The 26162-nt window shown below is 41.2% G+C and overlaps 1 protein-coding gene across 1 annotated transcript in view; it reads right to left on the bottom strand.

Annotated features, from left to right (window-relative positions):
* Nucleotides 1–2390: 2390 nt before the first annotated feature.
* ANKDD1B (ankyrin repeat and death domain containing 1B) overlaps nt 2391–26162 on the bottom strand; it is a 62001-nt gene continuing 38229 nt past the window's right edge. Inside the window, exons 9-15 of the mRNA XM_075193406.1 lie at nt 18095–18193; nt 16648–16746; nt 15810–15908; nt 10805–10900; nt 9510–9702; nt 5922–6053; nt 2391–2578 (exon numbers count right to left, since the gene is read on the bottom strand). Coding sequence (XP_075049507.1) covers nt 2520–2578; nt 5922–6053; nt 9510–9702; nt 10805–10900; nt 15810–15908; nt 16648–16746; nt 18095–18193 — 777 coding nt within the window. The 3' untranslated portion in view covers nt 2391–2519. The remainder of the gene's footprint in view (nt 2579–5921; nt 6054–9509; nt 9703–10804; nt 10901–15809; nt 15909–16647; nt 16747–18094; nt 18194–26162) is intronic.

Below are 26162 nucleotides of genomic sequence, written 5' to 3'. Positions count from 1 at the left end.
CTCACAGAACTGAGGTCATGAGTTTGATTCCCGATCATGGCCTTATCTGTGTGGAGTTTGTATGTTCTCCCTCTATTTGCGTAGGTTTCCTCCCACACTCCAAAAACATACTGGTAGGTTAATTGGCTACTATCAAATTGACCCTAGTGTGTGTCTGTGTATGTTGGGGTATTTAGACTGTAAGCTCCAGTGGGACAGGGACTGATGTGAGTGAGTCCTTTGTACAGAGCTGCAGAATTAGTGGCGCTATATAAATAGCCGCTGATGATGATCCATTAGGGAACACAGGAGAATAGTTCACGGGATACAGGCATCTGGGCATTTTAAGAACTTTAACTTACCCCTCTCCTGTTGGGCCTCAGGATGGTTTATTGTCAAATGTTACTTCTGTGTATAGGACCCAAGATGTGCACAAGACTGTGGATCTTTTGCTTATCTATGATGTGCACAAGAGGGGCTGGCCAGCCTCTAAGGTGACTATTTCTTGGTGGATTACAGCTGTAATTCGTCCGGTTTATGGTGGGGCAGGGCAGCCTGTTGCGGAGAATCTTTGGGCTCACTCCATGAGGTCGGAGTGTGCTTCCTGGGTGGTACGGTATGGTTCCTCGACTGAGCAGCTGTATCAGGCGACCAACTGGTCCTCGGTTAACACTTTTACCTGGTTTTACAGGTTCCATGTGTTTGCATCAAGGGATGCCAATTTTGGGAGAAGGTGCTTTGTGCTGTTTCTTTTGAGTGTTTCCACTTGTGATGGTGGCTTTGGGATGTCCCCAATGTTCCCTGTGTCCTCCAATGGATGTGGAAGAAAATAGGATTTTTATACTTCCGTAAAATCCATTTCTCTTGGTCCATTGCGGGACACGGTGCTCACCCTTAATGCTCTAATTCAGTGTTTCCCAAACCCAGTTCTCAGGACCCCTAACAGTGCAGGTTTTCCAGGTACCAAGTGAAATAATTAGGACCACCTGTGGATCTTTCAAAATGTGTCAGTCAGTAATGAATACACCTGTGCTCCAGCAAAGAGATATGGAAAACCTGCACTGTAAGAAGTCCCTGATGACTGGATTTGGGAAACACTGCTCTAGTCTTTACTTTTTTTTTTTTTTTTTTTTTAAACAATTTTTTTTATTGTTTATTCGAACAAGTTTACAAGCATGTAAAATCAGCAAGTAGATGTATACATAGAATAGGATATAATTACCTGAGGCTATAAAGTTAACGCATAATAAATGTAAAGAAGTAATATCCAAATGCTGTATAGGTGTATACAATTCAAAGAGAAAAAACTTGTAGGTGTGGGGAGACATACAGGGGGTTGAGGGGGAAGAGAAGGGAGGTATCTGAGTGGGAAAAGAAAAAGGTAATTGAATTTGTCTATGGTCACTGGTACAAGAGGCTGTTGCGTTTAGTCAGTCATCTCCAATCAAAAAGAAGTATGTAGTTAGTATGTTAATATAAGAGAATGTCAAACGGTAGAAAGGGGCGGTTCTGCTTCATAAAAGGATGTCCAAGGGTTCCACACAACTTTGAATTGAATTGGAGTATCATTGAGGGTGGCGGTTATACTTTCCAAGCGGTTTGTTGACCAAATAGAATTTATGGTTGCAGTAAGTGAGGGCGGGATCGAACTCTTCCAGTGCGAAGCAATCAAGCAGTTAGCTCTAATCTTTACTTTTTATGTGACATGTTGTGTTTTTTGAGTCTTGGTTAAACAAACTTCAGGAGAGGGATATAGAAGGGGAGGAGCTATGGTCAAATGTTAAAGTTCTTATAGTGTCTGCACATCTGCATCTCCTACACCATACCCTAGTGTTCTTGGTGCTCCCCAATGGACTATGAGAAGTGGATTTTACGTAAGTGTAAAAATCCTATTATTATGGCAGTAACCGACCACCACAAAACAATACAGGTAATACACTAGATTTAACCAGCCTCAGCAAGCAGACAAACAAGGGATAAGACATCAGTTTTACTGGTGATTCTGACCAGGAGCAGCCGCTTTCTTCCAATCCTCAGACCCAATGTATGTGGGGTTGGCCCCTTCCTGCTAAACTGCCAACCAGCCAGCTGCTAAACCCAAGCGTCTTCTTTTGTCAGGCTCACTCTGGCAAGATGGGTCTGTTTTAATAAACTGATACGTCTCTCAGACTCTTGCTAGCCCTCCTCTAAGACTGGTCTGTCAAGAACCGAACGCCCTAGACAGCACTAGACTGGAATCTTTTTTTGTCCCCTGTGCCAGCATTTGTATTGGTTGCAATTGTTTGGATCTGAATAATCCCTTCTCTTAATCCCTTATTGTAAAGTAGTTCTCAACCTTCCCAGACCGCACTGGAAGCTCTCCTGTGGGATTGTGATAAACCTGATATATAAAATAACTGCTGAGACTCATATAGAATAAAACATTTTTATAGTGGACAGTGAAATAAAATTTATCAATTGACACTTAAAAACTGTACATATAGACATGAGGCCATAATCCTTCATGACCAGTGAAAGGTAAAAGGCAGGACCAGGGAGGGTCAAGAAACAATGCATTTCTTCGGCTGTACCCCATCACTGCTCTGTAATCTGAAGCTTTCTGGAGAAAAAAAAATATATAAAAATGATGTAATCAATAGGGTCGGTGTCTGAATTTCCAAATAGAAATATATTCATTGCTATCCTTGAAGCTATATTGTCCAAATATCCCTCACTCTCCCGCAGGAGTATCGGGACCTTCTTGGAGGTGCCCTTAGCAGTCACTTTTGCACAACAGCTGTAATCTTTATGTACTGAGTTGTCGACTGTTCAAAGCGGTGGTATTCTCTTCGCTGATGCCGATAAATCCGACACTGAGGACACCTACAAAAGAAAACCGATTTGAGAAGAAAACGACAAGAATATACACAGACTTACCCGATCAGCGACTGTCCACATATCCGATCCTAGCAAAACACTGACAGGAGCTTCTTCCGAATGCACAGGTGTCCGCCTGTAGTGTCTGACGTCAGTGCACCCTCAATGAATTTTTATTTAAAGTGGCAATGTCGGGACATCTCTCTTAACAGTTCAACTCTACCTTTCCTCTCCTGATCTCTCTCCCTCCCTTCTCTCCAGGGTATCCGCATGCCTCTCTGCCATCTCCTCCTGGATGTCCTCTAGATTTCTTAAACTCAATCTTGCTAAAACTGAACTCATTGTCTTTCCTCCCCCCCATACCTCCTTCCCCTCTGACCTCTCCATCACTGTTGACAACTCATCTATCTCCCCTGTTCCCCAACTCCGCTGCCTAGGTGTCATCCTCGACTCCTCTCTCTCCTTTGCCCCTCACATTCACTCTCTCGCCAAATCCTGCCGTTTCCAGCTTCGCAACGTTGCCCGCATTCGGTCCTTCCTCTCCCAGGATGCCACCAAATCTCTCGTCCACTCTCTGATTATCTCCCGCTTGGACTACTGCAACCTTCTCCTTATCGGCCTCCCCCTCTCTCATCTCGCTCCCCTTAGATCTGTACCTAACGCCGCTGCTAGGCTTATTTTCCTCTCTCGCCGTTCCACCTCTGTATCCCCACTCTACCAAGCCCTTCACTGGCTCCCCTTCCCCTACAGAATCCATTTCAAGCTCCTCACTCTGACTTACAAGGCCCTCGCCAACTCCACTGCTCCCTACATCTCTAACCTTATCTCTATTCACACTCCCTCCCGCTCACTGCGATCGTCAAACGATCGTTGCCTCGCTTCCCCTCTGATTACCTCCTCTCACGCACGTATCCAAGACTTCTCCCGCGCCGCTCCCCTCCATTGGAACAAGCTCCCCCGCTCCATCAGAACTTCCCCTAATCTGTCCTCTTTCAAACGAACATTAAAAACCCACCTTTTCCTTAAAGCCTTCCAGTCTCATGCCTAAACTCCCACCGGTCGGCTACCTCTCTTTCTCATCCCTTCTTCCCCTTCCTCGACTCCGTCTCCGTTTCTCCCTTCTCTCCGTCTCATCCATGTGTCTGTCTGTCTTCCCCTCCCTTTAGATTGTTCGCTCCTTTGAGCAGGGCTCTCCTACCTTCTGTTTCCATCACTTTTAACTGCGCTCTCCAGCTACTCAGCTCACCTCCTCTCAGTCCCTCTGCCCTCTGTCTCCTCTCGCTTCTCTCCGCTCCCCTCAGTGACTCTCAACCTGTCATCCGTGCCCACCCTCTTGGGCCTTAGTTACCTGCCTATACTCACTTTTCCCCTCCCTCCCTCTCTTTCATGCTGTGCCTGAGCCCCCAGAGTTATAGTGCTTACTGTTACTTGTACTGTGCTGTTTCACCTGTACTGTGCCATTGTTTGTCCTTGTACGGCGCTACGGATACTTTGTGGCGCCCTATAAATAAAAATTAATAATAATAATAATAACAGTTAACCTGCATGGTCCAGACATTGCCGCTTCGGAAGAAGCTCCAGTAAGTGTTTTGCTAGGATCGGATATGTGGACAGTCGCTGATCGGGTAAGTCTGTGTATATTCTTGTTGTTTTCTTCTCAAATCAGTTTTCTTTTATAGGTGTCCTCAGCATCGGCAACGCGTACCCCACCCGTTCAAAGGTGTACCCATTACAAGCAGCAGTGAGGGTAAACATCACCTGAACTACACTGGTCTCCGACACAGAACCTTAGTGGATCTAATACTGTGGAATAAAATTTAGAAGCGAGGTGGTACTCTTTAAGACATCGAGCAAATAATAAAATATGAGTAATTTATAAAATGATCTCTATTTAGTTCAAGTTACAACACTAAACTTTTGTTTTCCGAAACTTCCATTAAGTAAACACTTTACAGTATGGTGGATCAAGGCATTGTAATGCAAGTGTTTATGAAATAAAATGCTGTAACAGAAAGCACTGTTAATCATTTTCAGTCTTGGAGAAATCCCATCTAACAGATATCACAGTCTGACTGACCCATACTGACTTTCTCGTACGAAAGATTAAACACTTGCAGAAGAACCGCATGTTGGGGAGAACAATAGTTCACAGGAATTCCAAATAAATAAATGTTTTCATTCTAGTTCTTGCCTGTTATTTTTATTGGGGACTGGGTAAAACTCAAAACAGGGGAATGGCAATAAACAAAACAACCACACAAATAGAAAAACAAATTACATTGTAAGCAAAATAATATTTTGTTTCTTTATGGTTATTGTTTAGTGCCTCAGTATTTGGAATATGTATCATATGTTGTCATGGAAGTGAAAATTCAACTTCATATAATACCCTAGTAATAACACATGGGCACTAGTGTTCCAAATACTCTTCCACAGGGTGACGCCCCAAAATTATATTTTTTTTACTTTCACTAATTGAGTGTCCCATTATTCAGCATATGCATCATTTGATGTGGAGAATCATTCATGGTAGTGGGCATTCAACATCTTATTGTACCCTACAGGAAATATATGGATAGATATCTGCCCAAAATTAAATAGTTTTGCCCCAAAACTATTCTGTTATTTTTACTAGCTTAGTATTTCTGATTTGTAATATGTATAATTTGTTGTGGGCAGTAGTGTTCCAGGTACAGACTATAAAGTGGCACAAAACATTGTCTGTTCTTCCTACTAGGTTATTGTCTCTGTATTTACAATATCATTGGTTGTGATGAGTCATTCATGGTTTTGGGAATTCAAGGTCTTATAGGCAACATATGGACAGCTGATGGGGGTTAGTATTTTCAATACTCCCGCCCTGGTTATTATGTGATATCCCAAAACTATTTATTTTGCTGTCAAAATTTTAGTGTCTGAAGCTGGGAGCGTGTTCGTGACAGTCAACCCTAAAATAATCCCCGCTGCTGGTAGGTTGGGAAAATGAAATATAAATTACAAGAGGGCAGCATAATCACCTATATTAAGAGTAAAATCTCAGAATTGCACTGTGAGAAATAGTGTATATATACTGCATGTATATTTACCGGCCATATGTGGATGTCCTGTTACTACCAGATCTTCATACAAAGACTTAATCGGATTGTGTTTTCTCAATAAAACTCCATGTAACCATATGAGTAACATCCTGTGCCCATGTTCTTTGTAGCTGGTTTTATCTGTTAGATAATACACCATTATTAGAAATAAAAACATGAATTACATTATTTTTTTTTTTGGAGAATTGTATAAATTAGTAGACTTTAAAGACATATACAGGTAATTACAAGTAACCCCCCACCCCAGAAATCAGAACGGCATGGATGCAATGCCTGGGACTCTTGCTATTTAAGAGATACCGTCATAGCTGCTGATATTTCTATCAGTGATGGAAGAAGAAATGTGAAAATGCTATTCTGACATTTTGCAGCTTGTTATGTGTTCAGAACATTGATTACTCCCGACACATAACAAGCCGCAATGTGTCAAAAGAGTGGAATATTAAACGTCTCCTTCCAGAACAATCATCCGTTACACTCCAGATAGTAAGTATCTCAGAAACTACAAGAATTCTGGGCATTGGAAGCCTAACCTTCTCACATATGGGGGTAGGGGTTTTAAATAGGGTTTATTAGTACAATAGTTCTATGGGTGGACATCACCATTAACTGTTATACTGAAATATGCCCTTAAGAGGAAAGGCAAAACAAACATTTCGGGTAAATACACTAACATTAAATTTCCATTGCAGAATTATTAAAGATTATTTCCTCCCCACACCATCACAAACCTAGAAAGTCACATCCCACAAAGTCGATAAGTGTTGGTGATATAGAACAAAAATCTGTAATCATTAAGGATAGCATGTCAGTTATGTTTGTAGTTACAGCTCTGGCTTCTGTAATGTCCCAGAGGGAAGCCAGAAGTGTTCCGCTTACAACTGATGGGATGTAACAGGAAGCACAATAGAAGGGTTTACTTAAAAGCACACAAATCTTAAAAATGTCCTTTCTGTGCAGGGGATGCATATATGCTGGACAGGTTTCTATGCTATTTCTCTGTAAAGACTGCTTGTACTATGCCTGCTCTGTGTCATTCATAGTTGTTCCAGACCTGGCCACGGTCAATATTGTAACCACAAGGTCGTACACCTCCGCTGTTATATTATGAGTGGATTATTTAATGAATTAAGCCCTTTGCACAGCTAGATCTGTTTTGTTCTCCCAGAATAATGAGTGACAAGATCACATGGGGCATAATTAGTCTGATTGGTAATCAGCCAACTGGCTTTTCATCCAGTTTTGATCAACATCTGATCGATATCAGTCGGTCTTTTGGACAAACAAGTGACTCTCTCCACTGAGTCACCTTCAGACATGCCACACTCCTTTGGGCTGGCAGGGGTAGAAACAGTCTCTACAGGCTCACCTTCGCCAGTTAAACAAGTCATCTGAGCTCCAGGACTCAGATTTGGGGCACGAGTCTGGGGTGCTGGGGCTGTGGGACAGTTCATCCTCAGTTAACGGTTTTCCCACAGCATTAGCGCTTCTTCTCCAGCCTGGGCTCCAATGGTCTCTAATAACTACCAGGGACAGGGCGGGGCAGGGACTGGCCAGAGGTACCTGGATGGTTGGATATTTGCTTTTGGGGGTGAGTAGAAAATAGGTGGCCCCCTGATTGTACAGTCCGTTTGGGTTGGCTGTTAACCTGGCACTTATGCCAGTGGGCCTAACAGCCACGTATTGATCTGCCAGCTGGGCGGCTGCTTCCAAAGTGGCTGGCTTTCTGTCTAGCATGCGGGACCTTCCCCTCTCCCCTCCCCCGCGCCTCTAGCTGTGCTTTGAGCTCACTGAGTTACTGTGCGTTTTGTTTACTGTATCGTGCTGTCTCACCTTTTTATTGTAATTTTGTTTGTCCCTGTACGGCGCTACGGATCCCTAGTGGCGCCCTATAAATAAAAATTAATAATAATAATAATAATAATAATAGCACCCATTGTTTCACCTCCAGTGCACACCAACGGTGAAACTGCTTTTGGCACATTTAAGTCTCTACAGTCTGGCACTTTGCTCTGTGCACCCACTTCTTGGTAGACTCCCGCAGCAGATTAGGAAACCAAACTTCTCATAGGTGGCATGCGAGTTCTTGGGAATGTTCTAGAACTTTTGATGATAGGTCTCTGGGGTAATAGTGTACCGTTTAAGGAGGGCCCTTTTTACTATATCATTGTCCACACAGTCCTCTGAGGGCACTCCACAGTAGGCCTCCACTGCACGTCGTTGCAAGGTGGACATCAAATGCTTGACCCATTCCACTCTGGGTATAGTGTGTAGTCTGCAGGTCCTTTTAAATACTTGCAGATGCTCGTCAATATTACCAACACTGTCCTTAAATTTAGGGCAAAGTAAAGATGGTAGTCCTGATCCCCTATGGAGCGTCTCCCCCCTGGGCTGCATGGTTGGTACCTTTCCCTCATGGCACCATGCCTTGATCACCCATGCCCACTCAACTGCAGTTGCCTTGTGACCTAAGGCCGACAGCTGGATCCTGAGCCCGGCTGCCTTGTGCTCATCATAGGACAGAGGGGCTGTTTCTGTTGGTGCCATCTGTTGAGAATAGGGTGCTGCTCTCTGGGGACCTGGTTTATCTTGGTACCAAGTTTTCAACTATGGAGCCGCCTTGGCCAGTGCTGCCATCAGTTTCCTTAGCCAGGGGGACCATGCTGTAAGAGCCTTTCTCTCAGCGCCGCTCTCATCTGTCCCTGTTTGGTGAATGTCTGATATCCAATGCCCTTAGCACTGCACAGAGTCTCAAGGTTCACCCTGGACACATTGGCGTATGTAGACATAATCTCCTGGCTGCAATTATTCCTCTCCTGAATAACTCAGCTGACTGGTGCATGAAAAGCTGCCTGGGGTTATCCCACTGCTGCTACCAGAAATCTGTGACATGATGGACCTCCTATGCCACCCTGTCATGGTGCTGGGGACCAGCTGGGCTTGCCTTGCCACTGTCCTCTTTCTTTATCCCAATTGCGCCCTTCTAGACACAGTAGGAGGGGCTTCCGCTGCTACCACTAGGCTAATCTGTAGGTCACAGGAATTACAGCAGGTAAATAGGCATCAAAGCACGATCTTGAAGCAGTGATGTTTTATTAGCTCAAGGACAGTTACACGCTAGTTTGAGGTACTAGCGATCTTCCAGAAGTACATATGGATTAATACAAACATGGTTAAACAGTGCTCTTTTTATACAGTTTCTGACGCAAGTTGGCAGGGGATATACCAGCCCCCCTTTTATGACTAGGCACCAAAAAGTCTGAGATCTCACATTCAAAGATTAGCATCAGATGTAATATGTTGTCTAAACTTGGATTTTAAATGCAATTTATACTTAACAAATATACATTAAATATATACATTTAAATTAATAAACATTCCCTTTAATACATTTTTACATCCCCTAGCGCTCGGGTTTAACCCCTCTGGCACCAGTTATTAACCCTTCTGATGCTGGAGCACATTTTATGATGGACCCGGCTACAACAGGGGACAAAGTTTAACAACAATATGGAGGCAAGGGGGTAAGGTAGATGCTAAATATTGTGACATGTTTACTTAACAAATCATCTTTACCTGTCCACTGCATTTCAATGGACTTAATCTGCTGATCTGTGAACTTCCACAACTGAGCCAGTTTCTTCCATTCATCTGGCTTGAACTGCTGATATGCCAAATTCCACAAAGCTGAGCGAATTCGGCTCGTCGTTGACGAGTGATCTTGTTTAAACGTCACAGGCTCCTCAAGATTAATATCGTCTATGAGCTCCTAAAAAAAGCATTGGCTTTAAGTGGTGTAAAAGCTAACTAGTCGAGATAAGAGCACCATACCGTGTAATTGCATACAAGTTTAAATATTGCTAATTTAAAGCTATTATTATTTCTGATGATTTGTAAGGTTCCACAGCTCTGGATAGTGCAGAAACAAGGCATACATAAAACAGGGACATACAAGCTAGGCAAAATGAATGCAGACATGAATATAAAGTGTTGGGATTGTCTGCTCATGAGAGAGCTTACAATCTAATGAGCACAACTGAGACAAGAGGAGTGAACATGACAAAGTGGGGATTGGGACAGCAGCAATTGTGGGACAGTGTGAGCAGTATAATTGGGAGTAGAGATCATTTAAAGATTTAAACGCTGTGGGAGAGTTTCTTCAAGCATGGTAGGGATTTCCATAAGTCGATAGAGGTATGTGTGAAGTCTTGATTGAGAGAAAGAGAGAGAGAGTTAGGTGGTTAAAACAGATGAGGGGCATGTCAGAGATAGGTCTAAGAGGGCATGAGGGGAAGTATTTTGAGATATAGGAAGGGGTGGCGGTGTAGAAGGCTTTGTATGTGCGGGTGAGTACTTTGGATTGGATTCTGGAGGACATGGGAGCCAGGGTATAGATTTGTAGAGTGGTGCAACAGATGTAGAGCAGCAAGAGAGGAAGATCAGTCTTGCCATGGCATTTAGGACTGATGGGTGAGGGGAATGAGATGATAGAGATGAAGAGAGAAAGGATAAGAGTTTTAGCAGCATCCTGGCTAAGAAAGGAGCGTATTCTAGTAGTATTTCGAAGGTGGTGGTGAGAGGACTGGGGGAAAGATTGAATGTGAGGAATAAATCAGAAGGCAGAGGCAAGTATGACACCAAGGCAGTGGGCTTGGGACATTGAGGAACTTGTGGTGTTATATTAAAACACCACTTTGTTAAGTGTTTAGTGCATACAAAGATTATACCCTACTTCACAGCTCATTGTATGCAACATATTTAATGTTTACAAAGTACACAATCTTTTAGTAATAATTTAAGTGCTTACTCGTGTTAGATAGTGAACCTACATTCAAATAGTTGCAGATTAGCCTGGAAAGCTCTTATCTTACCTTTATCAGTGTGTTGTATCTTTCTGCTTTAATAATCATATCTACAATGAGGGTGTGATTGCTTCTTGCTGCTGTATCAAGTGCTGTTTTACCTTGCTGAAAAAATCAAATAAAAATAAGTCTTGTAACAATAAAACAGATGCCATATAAAGTTGTTTGGATGCGCAATAAGCCAGTATTTGCTTTCACCACACTACAAGCAGGCTGGAGCACGGGAAAACCTCTGTAACATTACTGCAGGCATCGGGATCATTCATTGGATGTCTCTGCTGTTCATATGATTGTGAGCAGTGTTGGAAGTGGGGGTGTATACGATGGTAGTCATACTGCCACTTCTACTGCCTTCATTGTAACACTATCACATTCCACTCACTTACATTATATATATATATATATACACGTTTGTGCAGATAACAGATACCACATAAAGGGGGCGCGTAACCCTATTCAGTATACAGTCACTAGGCGGGATAATGACACCCAAAGTCCAATGTACAGGAGGCAGCCAGTTCCAATACAGGTGGTGAGTCTGGAAAATCTATAAAGGAATAAAGGAAACACGGCGCCACATGGTGTATTACCACAATATATTAATGTAATAAGAGAGAGTAAAGTGGAGGAGTCAGAGGTGTACTCAAGGATAATAACTTCTCTCCGGTAGGGCTAATGAAACCAAAAGGGTGAATAGATATATACAAAAGTGACAGCACACTGTGTTCAATGCCACCAATGTAATCACCAATAAACAAAAAACTGCGTACCAGATAAAAGAACCAGAAGATGTATGAATCAGTTCAATAGAAAACTCCAAATCTGTGCAGCTGTTGCCAGTAACGTCACTCATCCAAATGTACAATTCTGTTAGGACTGTAACTTCAGCATCATAGGAGTAATATAAAAAAAACTCATATAGTGTAATATTGTAAAAACTCAGATTTTACTAATAAAATAGTAAGTATCACACTTACATAAAAACACAAGGTAACAAACATATATTGGTATCTTTAGGTACTCATCTGGGATGTAATCAGAGATGTATGCATAGATATCAATCAGCTCATATATAAATCTCTGCAGCGCTCCCACCACACTAGTACCACGATATCCAAACAGATGATGGAAAGGTCCTTAGACACTCCTCAACGCGTTTCGTCTGGTTAGATGTTCAGACTTCATCAGGAGGAAAAAATAATATAATAAAGAAGCAGGAATCTCCAGCGCTTTTTAAATAGTGCCAGCGCCATCTTGGACATGCGTTTCATGTATTCCATGTGCAGATGTGCAATAGTAAATATTTCTGAGAGGCAACCTCAAAACCAAACTATGTATGAATCATGCCATCAATGAGACAATGGCATAAGTAATATAGATGTACATAGGAATAAAACCCACTTCACTATATAATAATTTATGATGGGTACTACATTTGTACTGTATTATGTTTATCCTATATCTACTTATGAGATTCTGCTATCTAGGAGATTAGCCATTGTTGTGTGTACTCTTTTCACATTCATTTGTACTGTATTATGTTTATCCTATATCTACTTATGAGATCCTGTTATCTAAGAGATTAGCCATTGTTGTGTGTACTTTTTCCAAGCTGTATTACTAACTATCTTCGGATGCCACAAACGAGGACATGGTTTTACTATAGCAATTTTCCTCTAGTGTCTGGTGTTTCTCACCAGAGCTAACCATGTGACTGATGAATCAATCATGTGATTGAAGCAATGCGCGCGTCATAGACGCTACTGCGCATGTCCAAGATGGCGCTGGCACTATTTAAAAAGCGCTGGAGATTCCTGCTTCTTTATTATATTATTTTTTCCTCCTGATGAAGTCTGAACATCTAACCAGACGAAACGCGTTGAGGAGTGTCTAAGGACCTTTCCATCATCTGTTTGGATATCGTGGTACTAGTGTGGTGGGAGCGCTGCAGAGATTTATATATGAGCTGATTGATATCTATGCATACATCTCTGATTACATCCCAGATGAGTACCTAAAGATACCAATATATGTTTGTTACCTTGTGTTTTTATGTAAGTGTGATACTTACTATTTTATTAGTAAAATCTGAGTTTTTACAATATTACACTATATGAGTTTTTTTATATTACTCCTATGATGCTGAAGTTACAGTCCTAACAGAATTGTACATTTGGATGAGTGACGTTACTGGCAACAGCTGCACAGATTTGGAGTTTTCTATTGAACTGATTCATACATCTTCTGGTTCTTTTATCTGGTACGCAGTTTTTTGTTTATTGGTGATTACATTGGTGGCATTGAACACAGTGTGCTGTCACTTTTGTATATATCTATTCACCCTTTTGGTTTCATTAGCCCTACCGGAGAGAAGTTATTATCCTTGAGTACACCTCTGACTCCTCCACTTTACTCTCTCTTATTACATTAATATATTGTGGTAATACACCATGTGGCGCCGTGTTTCCTTTATTCCTTTATATATATATACACGATGGTATGTCATACTGCCACTTCTACTACTGCCTTCATTGTAACACTATCACATTCCAGTCACTTACATTATATATATACAGTGGTGGAAGTGGGGGTGTGTACAGTGGTATGTCATACCGCCACTTCTACTGCGTTCATTGTAACACTATCACATTCCATTCACTTACATTTCCATTACATTTTCTATAACGCCACTTCTAAACTCCCACTTCAACCACTGATTGCGAGTATGCCAAAAGTATTAATATTTGCATGGAACCTATTATAGTCACCATATCTGCACACAAGTTGGATACTGAAAAATACTACTTCCCAAACAAATACCTGCAGAGCAGGGGTATTTTCTGGATTCTCCTTAAGGCCGTTTTTAATAAAATGTCAAACGGGGAACTACCATTAGTCTTCTTAGTAATTAAATTTGAATAGTAGAAGAACATCTATCTCAGCCACCTGGTGTCAGACATGAAACTGAAAAGTGTTTATTTAACAAGAGAGTCTCATCTGAGTTAGTGATCAACGTAACCTAGATTTCCTAGGTCAAGTTTAAAATACAAAAAAACTACTAAATGTAACCTTAATCTAATAGCCCAGCCCAGATCAGGTCTAAAATCCGAGCCTTAGTAAGCTTTAACATGACTGAGCTAGAACAGAATTCTGTTAGGAACCTATAATAGAAATAATAACAACAGGGCATGATATTTTTCTGGATTGCAATGGACAGATCATTTATTTAACACAGAAATACTCGTTTTGATATATTTCCAACAACAAATTAACTTAATTTTAAAAGAGAAACTTTTAACATTTCAACAATTTGAAGACAAATTAGAAAGGTACTGGCGATGCCCCAATTAACAAGTGAAGATTTTTTCAGAAGTCATTTCAGCCACCTGCTGTACCCAACTCACCAGTCAAGTGGGTACTTACAGAAGTCCATTATATCATCAGGAGGTAAATGTATCAAACTGAGAGTTTTCCGGCGGGTTTGAAAAGTGGAGATGTTGCTTATAGCAACCAATCGGATTCTAGCTGTCATTTTTAGAATGTACTAAATAAATGTTAGCTAGAATCTGATTGGTTTTTCAAACCTGCCGTAAAACTCTCAGCTTGATACATTTACCCCCAGGTGCCCTTAGAGAACTACATCCCGCTTCCAATTTGTCAAATAGTATCAAATTATCAATTTAGAATAAAGACTAAATTAAAACAGTCTAGCAATTGCTAATAAGTTACCGAACCTAGCTGTGACAATGTACGCCTACAGATATATTAAAGGACAATAAAATCTGATATGTCCAGAGGTAACGTAAGTTAACCTGTACAAACAGCATCCCACTTTCCCAAAAAGGTCACTCTTGTGACAACAGCAATAAACATTTTAAAGGGAAGCGTGGATGGGAAACCGTTTAATTCATTAACAAATAGGCTCCTTTTCCAAATAGTACTCATCTATTTATTAAACCCCCCCCCCCATCAGCTGATCATCATAAACACCCCCAGCTAGGAATTCCGTCAGCACCTGAGCAATCCCAAATCTTAGCAGAGCTCACCTTTTCGGATACCTTTGCGAAGTGTTATGGGGACCCATTAGTGTGATCTTTAGTTTGGGCCAGCTGATGTTTTAAAGGAGCCCTGCTAAGTTACCCATGGAATGTATTACTCTGTCTGGAAGCTCTGTACCAATCAGTGTCAAGCACAAGTAACTGGCCCAGGGTACCGCAGATCCACCCCACCTAGCAACAAAAACACTTGATAGAATATGAAGAAATGCAGCAAGCCCCTGATGAGCCAACAGGTACATTATCATTCACGTCTATGACTGTTACCTTTCTAATAGAAGTTGTGGAAAAATAAACATGTTCATGTGCTTCTATCCCCCCTCTTCCATTAGTTTTACGGGGGAAAAATAGCTGTTTGGTAATGACCAAGCGAAAAAAATAAAATAAACAAAAAGAACAAACTTATATACAATTAGTAGAAACTCATTTCTATGTTGCTCTCTAAATGGTGCTGCCCTAGACCCTCTGCTTTGGTTTCCTATATGACTGATACAGTCCTCATATAGTGACTGTGTGATAGTGATTGTACAAATGTGGGACTGGAGGAGGCTCTTATCTCAGCTGCATTTTCCTCCCCTCCATTTTCATCATAAGCAATCACATGGGTGGTATAACTAGATTCCCCCTTCTTGACCAGACTTATTGTTTATGGTATGTGGAAAAGCTGCAGCTCGGTCATTTATACACTGTACAAGTACCTGTGCTAACTCTTATTTGTATTAACTATTGCAAAGCATTCAGATAGTGCTTCTTATATGTACTGTGTGTGGTATATGTAGAGTATTTATATGGAGACTGAATATTGGGGTGAAAGCAAAGTTGGAATCCACCTTGACAAAACTCTTGCACTTAAGACTGAATCCTCCGCCACCTTTCTCTGTACTGTACACATCACACCTATTAATGTAAACTTAGGAAGCTACTGTGGTTCATGTTATTACTACAGTACTTGAAGTTACCTTGTCTGCAATTGTGAGGTCACAGCCGATTGTAAGAAGGTTTTCCACTAAATCGGTGTTCTTAAGTTCAGCTGCTAGATGCAGAGGAGTGTGTCCTCTCTATAATTAATACAAACAGAAGGGATCATGGTTAGTGTTTCAAAATCATAACCAGGAGCAGGCTGGGGTGGGTGGCAGGGGAGCATCTGCCCACCCAGGCCGGTCCCACAGTGGGCTACCTTGGGCTGGGTCACTGGGCCACCTGCATTTTTTTCCCATAATAGGCTGCTGAGTCGAATCTTGCCCTCCCCTGATCATAACAATAAGACTTATGAAAGTAAATTAATTAAAGGTGAATAAGTCATTGGCATCCTAGTCTGCTCAGTGTTTTGTACAGTAAGAATCTGGTCACCTATATTCAAATGTAGTAGCAGCAAATATAGATGAATAAACGTTATTTTATGTAAAGGTGAGTTTTACACCACAATCTTCCTGCATCAGTTTAATAGAAACCTTACACCACTAGTCTGTACTGTTGGAGGACCCTGTTCCTTCCACAATATAAATGTTAGTCTGTAACTGCCCGCTTGCCTCCAATCCTCTGTTTATTTACAAACTGCAAACATTGCAGACCCATAATACTACTTTGTGTGCATAAATGCACATACTTGTTCCTCACAGTCTTGGAATATACCACAGTAAAATCAATGTGAGCCTAAATATGTGTAAAATGTGTTTCATTATGAGTTTAATGACAAGAGCCGATCTCTGGCATCTTAGAGGTGTGCGAAAATTGTCCTATTGTATGCAGAATATTACTAGTGTGGAGAAAAACACAAGGTTATCTTTGTAATCTTACCACATTGGTGGCATTAATACCAAATCCCGTATCTACTAGAGCATCCACTATGTCCATATGATTACTTAGGATAGCCAAATGGATAGGAGTGTTTTTATCCTGCAAATTACATGAACAAACACAGATTAGATCAAGGTCAAAACATTGTAATCAGATTTAATAATACACATTTCTTTGTTACACATTTTAAGTTTCATTGTATTATAATTACTTCAGAGACTGTTCTAGGGTAAAAGGAAGATCATTGATCTACTTTAGAAGCCCTTCAGTCATCATCTGTCTCACAATCGCTAGTGGTGAACCCACCTTTTCTGCTAGCAATTGAATCTAAATTGTCTGAGACGCAGAGTTTAAATGAGAGTCCGTTTTCAACAGGTAACGGCACAAGGAAGTGAAGATCTTCAATTTATGATGCTCAAAGGTGTATCTAGCTGTGCAGCAACCAACACAGGATGGACTATGTGGGGTGAGACGTGATCAAAGTCAAGGACATGCCTGGGGTCCGGACAGACAGCAAGATTTGTTTTACAAGTTAAGATGCAAGCAACAGGTCCGGGTCACTAGCATACAGGGGTAGTCTGGGAAAAAGCCCAAGGGGTATATTTACTAAACTGCGGGTTTGAAAAAGTGAAGATGTTGCCTATAGCAACCAATCAGATTCTAGCTGTCCTTTTGTAGAATGCACTAAATAAATGACAGCTAGAATCTGATTGGTTGCTATAAGATATTAAACAGTTAAAAAATGTCGAATTACAAGGTGGCTGCAAGGAGTGACATCTGACTAAGGACCGGGTTGTCCTTAGTGTGATTTCATCTACTGGAATAATATCTACGTCCAGCTGCTGGACCCAGAGAGCCCGCTGTCATTGCTGATGCCATTTCTGCTCTTGCTTTGGTGATCTCCATAGCCTTCTTAGTGACAGTAGCTGTTGCCAAAACGTGTGTGTACAGTGAAACAACTGTCCTGACTCTGTGTTCAGAAGCAAACATGATGCCAAGGAAAAATACTCAGCTCACAACTCCTACAAACTGGAGGGTCACAAGAGTGTAAGGGGTATATTTACTAAAGTGCGGGTTTGAAAAAGTGAAGATGTTGCCTATAACAACCAACTAGATTCTAGCTCTCATTTTGTAGTATGCACTAAATAAATGATAACTAGTACCAATAAATAAAATACTAGATGCTTCTGACATATCAGTTCTGCACCGTCTCTCCTCTAAGTCGTCCTAAATCAGAGTACCCGGAGGAAACCCACGCAAACACAGGGAGAACATACAAACTCCACACAGATAAGGCCATGGTTGGGAATCGAACTCAAGACCCCAGTGCTGTGAGGCAGAAGTGCTAACCACTAGGCCACTGTGCTGCCCTATTAATTAAATTCAATATGACGTCTTGCATAGTTGGGCCATTACAATGTAAACAATAAAGCCACTATTTACTTACATTAGGTTTTGGTGTCAAGTCAACGTGGTTCCTAATGAGGAAGTTGACCAGGGATAAGTAGCCTTTCTCCGCTGCTATATGTAATGCAGTGTATCCATCCTGAAAGTGAAATATTTTGCAATGACAGACTTTGTGTTTTACATAAGTAATTATAAATTACATTAATGACAGTAACAGAATAAAAGTAATACTTTATAGGTATTCTACCAAGTGGACTAGTACAGAAATAGACTAAAATAATACATATAAAATACATGTAAAATGAGCTGCATGTTCTATAAAACATAACTCAATTTTCATTTCCAGGTTAGTGGCACAAACTCCAAATCACATTAGAATATGTTTCAAATTACATAAACAAAACTTACATTTTATACATTTGACTGTAAAACTGTACAACAAATTTGATTAAATATATGGATGGTTATAATATAACCTAACAAGAATCGGTAGAACAGAAAGTGGCAAATTCATGTGCGTATAAATCAAATTATGCAATGGATTCACTCTGTATAATTAATATTAAAATTAAACATTTAGAGACTAGTTTAGATTTAGAAGCAAAACTAGCAAATGGGTGCAAATTTGCACCTGGACAAACCATATTGTGATGCAAAGGGTGCAAATATAATTTTTTTTTCTTGCATGCATGGAAAAAACTGGCTGCATTTCAGGGGCTGGCTGACAAATTTTGGAGGAAAAAAATGCAGGTAACCCAGGGACCCAGCCCAAGGCAGGGCACTATGGGACCGGCCCGGGGGGGGGAATGTCCTCCTGCCGCTTAGCCCAGCCAGCCCCTGCAGTTTTACAAATACTGGGAGGCTTTATTTGAACACTGCAATTTAGAATTGAGTTAAAATGCTTCCATCACCCAACTCTGAATCCACCTGCACATGCTAAATTTTCCACCCATCCTCCTGCAGAACAACATGGTTTTGAAATTCTAGCTGGATTAAATCCTAACTCTGAGGCCCTAAATTATCTATTTAAAATATACATAAACAATATAGCAAGTCAAGGGTGTAAACATAAATAGCACACTAATTAATTATATAAAGTGCTGAATGCATATAGCGCACCCATATCTAAATCTTTTCATCGTCCTGAAATATTCCTCTCCCTGGACAACTCTGTTGTATCCAGTTGGGAATATTAGAGATAATCTAGTGCACTGGAGTTTATCTGATACAGTCCAGTATAAATCTGAAAAAAATATGATCCACAACTTGCCGATCAATAGCAAGAAGTGAGGAGCATATCACAGCCTCCAATACAGAGTCTATGTTACAAATAGACCAATGACATCAGTATGGTTAATTAGCTCCACTATTCACAGTCACATCTAAGTAGGTTGATGTGCTAGAATGAACACTCAGCAATCCAACATGAAATCTCTTTAGAAGACTTTTTTTAGAGAATTCTTAACTAACATTTAAGAGGTGTTCACTATATAGCAAGCCTCTAAGATTAATACAATATAAGAGTAATATGAACATGAGACTCCATTGTACAACTTGGAGGAACTCCAAGATCCACTGGGATTAATTGTCCTCCAGAATTTCAAATGAGAAGTGGGAGCTAGCTCATATGTTTCTTGATAAGGCTGGCACTTAATGAATGCAACACTATCCCATTGAATGTCAGATTGTTATAAAAAACAACTTTAAAATATTATGTGTGTGTTACTCTCTGGCACTTTGTCTCAAACAACCACGTGTTCCACCACAGCTTGTGTGGTTTTCTCAGAAGTGTATAGTAACTATTACTAGAGGACACACTTAAATTTATTGTGACCAATAGGAACATGCCACAGTTAGTCAACTAATAACTAACCCTTAATACACCTGATGTCCTAGTAGCAGGAGTGACATGTAGCATAAGATCACAATTTATTTATTTGTAATCTTTATTTATAATATTTAAGAAATACTAAATAATAATAAATCTCAAAAAACAACTATAGATATAATAATAATATTAATCAATAAAATCAAGTGATGAATACACAACATTCATTGACCAAAAATAGATCCCTAATTGGGTAACCATTAATATTCGACAAGTAAATTCTATAATTTAAATTAATCCAGTAATATGCACATCTACTATTCAGGTACCTACTTAATTTCTAAGTAAATATATCCATATTACTCATGATAAGTAGAGTCTACATTATCACAGACAAATATCAAAAACTAATAAAATATCGTCTTTATAATTAGGCATGGAAATACACAGTTAGAAATAAGTACAATCTTTATTGTTTAGTAAAAATGAAGACATTTAAATACAAAAATAAGTGCAATCTGCAAAACTACAAAATGGTCTAAAAACTAAATGAACCAAAATATGTATCAAGGAGAAATAAAACCATAATATGCTACAAATCATTTAGGTCTACAGCCTCACCGAGGCCCTCTGGATAAAGTTTGGTTTTTCATCTGCCTTCTCCTGTAGCTGTCTAATACTTTCTACCCCTGTTAATCTGAAGTTGTGGGGATTGTTCCTGTGTCTCGAGGAAAAGGACTGGATACACTAGGGGTACATTTACTAAAGAGCAGGTTTGAAAAAGTGGAGATGTTGCCTATAGCAACCAATCAGATTCTAGCTGTCATTTTGTAGAATGTACTAAATAAATGATAACTAGACTCTGATCTATAGGCAACATCTCCACTTTTTTAAACCCGCAGTTTAGTAAATATACCCCTATGTGTTTCAATATTTCATGTTCAAGGAGTCTGCATTTTAATTTGCTTATTGTCTGTCCCACATACTGCATGCTGAATTTACATTGTAACAGATAAATTATATATTTGTTTTTTAAATTAATAAATATTTTAATTTTAAATTCTCTCTCTGTCACACCACATTTAAAATTAGAAATCTAGTTCTGTATGAAATTACACATAAAATGTGTCTTACCACTCCTATAATAGGTTAATTTGACAAATTACTTTATTACTCTAATGTGGATTAACTCTTAAATATATTCTTCATTAAAAATAAAAAAAATAGGAGCAAGGGAGTTGTTTATATTCCTTGCTTTTTTAAAAGTAAAAAGTGGCAATATTTCTTCAGTTATGATCTTGTTTGATAATAAAATTAACGGTGTGCACCGGGCACTTTTAGTGTTTTGGGTTTTGGGTTCTGATTAGCTTGAGGTTTTGGGTTCTGATTTGTTTTGCCAAAACACCTGACGAAAGGTTTTGGTTCTGATTTAGGGTTTTGGGTTCTGATTTATTTTTAAAAAAGCATAAAAAGTGCTAAAATCTAGTTTTTTGTTTGTTTTTCACTCCTACGCTATTATTAACCTCAATAACATTCAATAACAATCATTTCCAGTCTATTTTGAACACCTCACACCTCACAATATTGTTTTTAGTCCAAAACGTTGCACCGAGGTAGCTTTCTGGACTGCGAAGTGGAGTGGGCCCGGTACCCAATTTGGTACCGGGGCCACAATACCTCCGCCTTCTAATGGTCTCAATTCCACTGCACAGCTGCCTGCTCCTACATCCTCTGCAGCATATACAGGGTGTAGTTCGAGCGTGTCAATACCTCTTGTTTTAGACGATGACAGGTCATTTTGATTAATTTTGGATTTGGCAGCAACAGTCAACGTTTTTTAATATCTGATACGCCTCTATCTGGACTGCGTAGTGGAGTGGCCCCGGTACCCAATTTGGTACCCGGGCCACAATACCTCCTCCAACCATGGTACAGACCATTCATCATTGAGATCCCATCAAGTATGTTAAAGACAGACAGAGTCGAAGTGTTATTTGTTGACTTTGGGAACAAAAAAACTGTCCCTGTTGCAAATCTTCGTGCAATGAAGAGTGACTTTTTCATTTAAAGGCTCAAGCTTTCAAGTGTAGTGTTTATAAGTTATATTATACTTTTGGTTTAATTTGTTTAATTTGTTTTAATTTTGTTTTACTTTGTGCTCATGGCAAACGACTGTTAAACGGTCACATAATGCCAAAAAAAGAGTTGCAAGATGAAATTGTCCTTGGCGCCCTCCCACCCACCCTGATGTTGTTGAAATAGGACATGCGCACTTTAACAAACCAATCATTTCAGCAAAAGGGCCTACCAAACTGTGTCTGAAATGATTGGTTTGTTTGGGCCCCCACAAAACGAGCTGGGAAAGAAAAAAAAAGGTGCAAGATGGAATTGTCCTTGGGCCCTCCCACCCACCCTTATGTTGTTGAAATAGGACATGCACACTTTAACAAACCAATCATTTCAGCGACAGGGCCTACCAAACAACTGTGGCTGAAATGATTGGTTTGTTTGGGCCCCCACACCAAATAAGCTATTCATCTCTCCCTGTACAAACTAAACAGGCTTTACTGAGGCAAGATGTCGTCCTCATCCTCATCCTCTGATTCCTCTCCCCCTTCAGTGTGTACTTCCTCCTCCTCACACATTATCAATTCGTCCCCGCTGGACTCCACAACCACAGGTCCCTCTGTACTATCTGGAGGGCAGTGCTGTACTTGATTGAGGAATTGATAATTCATTTTAATGAACATCATTTTTTCAACGTTCTGCGGAAGCAACCTCCTTCGCCGCTCACTGACCAGGTTCCCCGCTGCACTAAAAACTCTTTCCGAGTACACACTGGAGGGGAGACAACTCAGGTAAAATAGAGCCAGTTTGTACAGGAGCTTCCAAACTGCCTTTTTTTCCTGCCAGTAACAATATGGACTGTCTGACATGTCTATTTGGATGGTGTCAGAAAAATAATCCTCCACGATTTTTTCTATTGTGACAGCATCCAATGCAGCGACACTAGACATGTCTGCAATGGTTGGCAGGTCCTTCAGTCCGGACCAGATGTTGTCTGCATCCCCGCTAGCGGGTCTTTTAGGAAAACTGAGTTTTTTCCTCGCAGCCACAGGTGTGGAAGAATATGAAGGTGGAGCTGTTGGCATGTCACGGTCCTCTTCAGAGGACAATTTCCTGACCAGCAGGTCTTTGCACCTATGTAGACTTGTGTCCGCCGGAAACAGAGACACAACATACGCTTTACACCGAGGATCAAACACGGTGGCCAGAATGTATTCCTCTGACTTTAAAAGAGTGACCACCCTTGGATCCTGGCAAAGCGTACGAAGGGCTTCATCCACAAGAGCTACATGCTTGGTGGAATCGCAATGGTTTACCAGCTCCTCCCTCACTTTCTCCAGCTGCTTCTGCAACAGCCTGATCAGGGGAATTACCTGACTCAAGCTTCTCGTGTGGCAAGTTGAAAATGGCTGCAGAACCTTGCACAACACGGAAATCAGTCTCCAATGTGCTTGACTCAGGCGCATCCCCACTCCTTTTCCTATGTCGTAGGTGGCTGTGTAGGCTTGAATGGCCTTTTGCTGCTCCTCCATCCTCTGCAGCATATAGAGAGTGGAGTTCCAGTGCGTCACAACCTCTTGCCCTGATAGCAGGGCAGGTTCAGACTTTTTTGATGTTGCTCGAGTCTGCGGTAGGCACTGGCAGAATGCCGAAAGTGTCCAGCAATTTTGCGGGCCACCGCAAGCATCTCCTGCACACCCCTGTCACTCTTGAGGTAATGCTGCACCACCAAATTAACGGTGTGGGCAAAACATGGGACGTGCTGGAAATTGCCCATATGTAATGCCCGCACAATGTTACTGGCGTTGTCTGACACCACAAATTCCCTGGAGAGTCTAAGTGGGGTAAGCCACTCCGAGATTATTTCCCTCAGTTTTTCTAAGAGGCTGTCAGCGTTGTGCCTCTTACTAAAACCTGTGATACACAACGTTGCCTGCCTTGGCACGAGCAGCCGTTGTGGAGATGCTGCTACTGATGCAGCTGTTGCTGTTGCTGCGGAAGGCGATGCATCTACCCAGTGGGCTGTCACAGTCATATAGTCCTTAGTTTGCCCTGAACCACTTGTCCACATGTCCGTGGTTAAGTGGACAGTGGGTACAAGCGCATTTTTCAGAGCACTGAGGACACTTGTTCTTACTTCTCTGTACATCTTTGGTATCGCCTGCCTAGTGAAGTGGAATCTCGACGGGATTTGGTACCGGGGACACAATACCTCCATCAACCGTCTAAATCCCACTCCACTGATGGTGGACACCGGACGCACGTCTAACACCAACATTGCTGTTATTGACGCAGTTATCCGCTTTGTCATAGGATGACTAGTGTCGTACTTGGTGCTCATGGCAAACGATTGTTGGACGGTCAACTGTTTGGTGAAAGACGTAGCGTTCTTGCGACTTCCCCTCTGGGAAGATGACCGACTACCAGCAGCAACAGCAGCAGCGGCAGTAGTAGGCGTACCGCTGCAGGATTCCTCAGATGAATCCCGTATTGAAGAGGACTCAGTCTGGCTGGTGACATGGCCTGCAGGACTAATCTGATGGAGATCGTGGAGGAAGTTGACGAGGAGGATGTTGGTGGTGTGTATCCAACAGGACCAAGGGATTTAGGTGTCCCTGGACTGATGACGGTCCTAGCCCCAGTTCCTGAACTAACCACTGAACTATGAAGGTTATTCAGGTGACGTATAAGGGAGGATGTCCCTAGGTGGCCAAGATCCTTACCCCTCCTCTTTTGAGCTTTACATAAGCTACATATGGCCAGACATTTGTTATCCGGATTGGGGTAAAAATAACTCCAGACAGAAGAGGTGCATTTCTTGGTCTTCTGACCAGGCATGACGGTGGGCTTTTTCATCCCATGGACATCCACTTTTTTCCCCCTGGTGCCTCATTTAAAATAACCACATCAGCATCCTCCTCATCAAGTTCCTCCACAACGCCAGCTACATCAATAGCCTCCTTGACACCATGATTATCCAAATCTGGAGCAACACTGTGGGTCATCCTTCCAGCATATGCAGAGGGTGTGCTGCAAATGGTGGATGGAGTCACCTCTTCCCATACAGTGATGGGAAGGTCAGGCTTCGCAACCACCAACACCCTTGGACTCGCCTTGGGGATTTGTGATGTCATCTGTTTAGAAGGCAGAGTTGTTTGCTGTGTTGTTGCTGACAGCATAACTCTTTTAAATTTTTTGGAGGGGGGGGGAGGAGGAGGGCTTAGATCCTTGGGTGAAGCTGAACCACTAGTGCTGAACACGGGCCAGGGCCTAAGCTGTTCCTTGCCACTCCGTGTCGTAAAGGGCATATTGGCAAGTTTACGTTTCTCCTCAGATGTTTTCAATTTTCTTTTTTTACTCATTGTAGTGAACTTTTGCTTTTTGGATTTTACATGCCCTCTACAAGGAGATTGGGCATCGGCCTTGGCAGACGACCTTGATGGCATTTCATCGCCTATGTCATGACTAGTGGCAGCAGCTTCAGCATTAGGAGGAAATGGGTCTTGGTCTTTCCCTACTTTATCCCCCAAATTTTGGTACTCCATTATATGCAGCACATGTTGTATTACAGTACTATTTTTTAAATACTGCAAGAACAGTAAACAATTTTTAATAGATTGCAGTATTAATGTTAATGGACTGCAATAATTTTTTTTAGACTTTTTAGAATATTTTTTTATATTTTTTTAAAAAGGATTTTTGTCGAATTATAATTTTTTTGGAAGATTTTTTAATACTATTTAAAATAAAGATGCACTTAGCAAAACAAAGCACAGGACAAAAGCACCGCTGGACAGAGCACTGGACTGATGCACCACTGGACTCAGCAAGGACAGAGCACTGGACTGATGCACCACTGAACTCAGCAAGGACAGAGCACTGGACTGATGCACCACTGGACTCAGCAAGGACTTTTTTTTTTTTATATTAATTTAAAAGGATTTTGGTAGAATTTTTCTTTTTTTTCTTTTTATGGAAGAATTTTTAATACTTTTGAAAGAAATATGCACTTTGCAGAACAAAGCACAGGACAAAATGCACCGCTGGACTCAGCAAGGACAGAGCACTGGACTGATGCACCACTGGACTCAGCAAGGACAGAGCACTGGACTGATGCACCACTGGACTCAGCAAGGACACAGCACTGGACTGATGCACCACTGGACTCAGTAAGGATAGAGCACTGGACTGATGCACCACTGGACTCAGCAAG

Source organism: Mixophyes fleayi, chromosome 1 (genome assembly GCF_038048845.1).
Source record: "Mixophyes fleayi isolate aMixFle1 chromosome 1, aMixFle1.hap1, whole genome shotgun sequence".
NCBI classification, from domain to species: Eukaryota; Metazoa; Chordata; class Amphibia; order Anura; family Limnodynastidae; genus Mixophyes; species Mixophyes fleayi.
The sequence above is the reverse complement of the archived record's forward strand: the minus strand, read 5'-3'. Positions and strand labels throughout refer to the sequence as shown.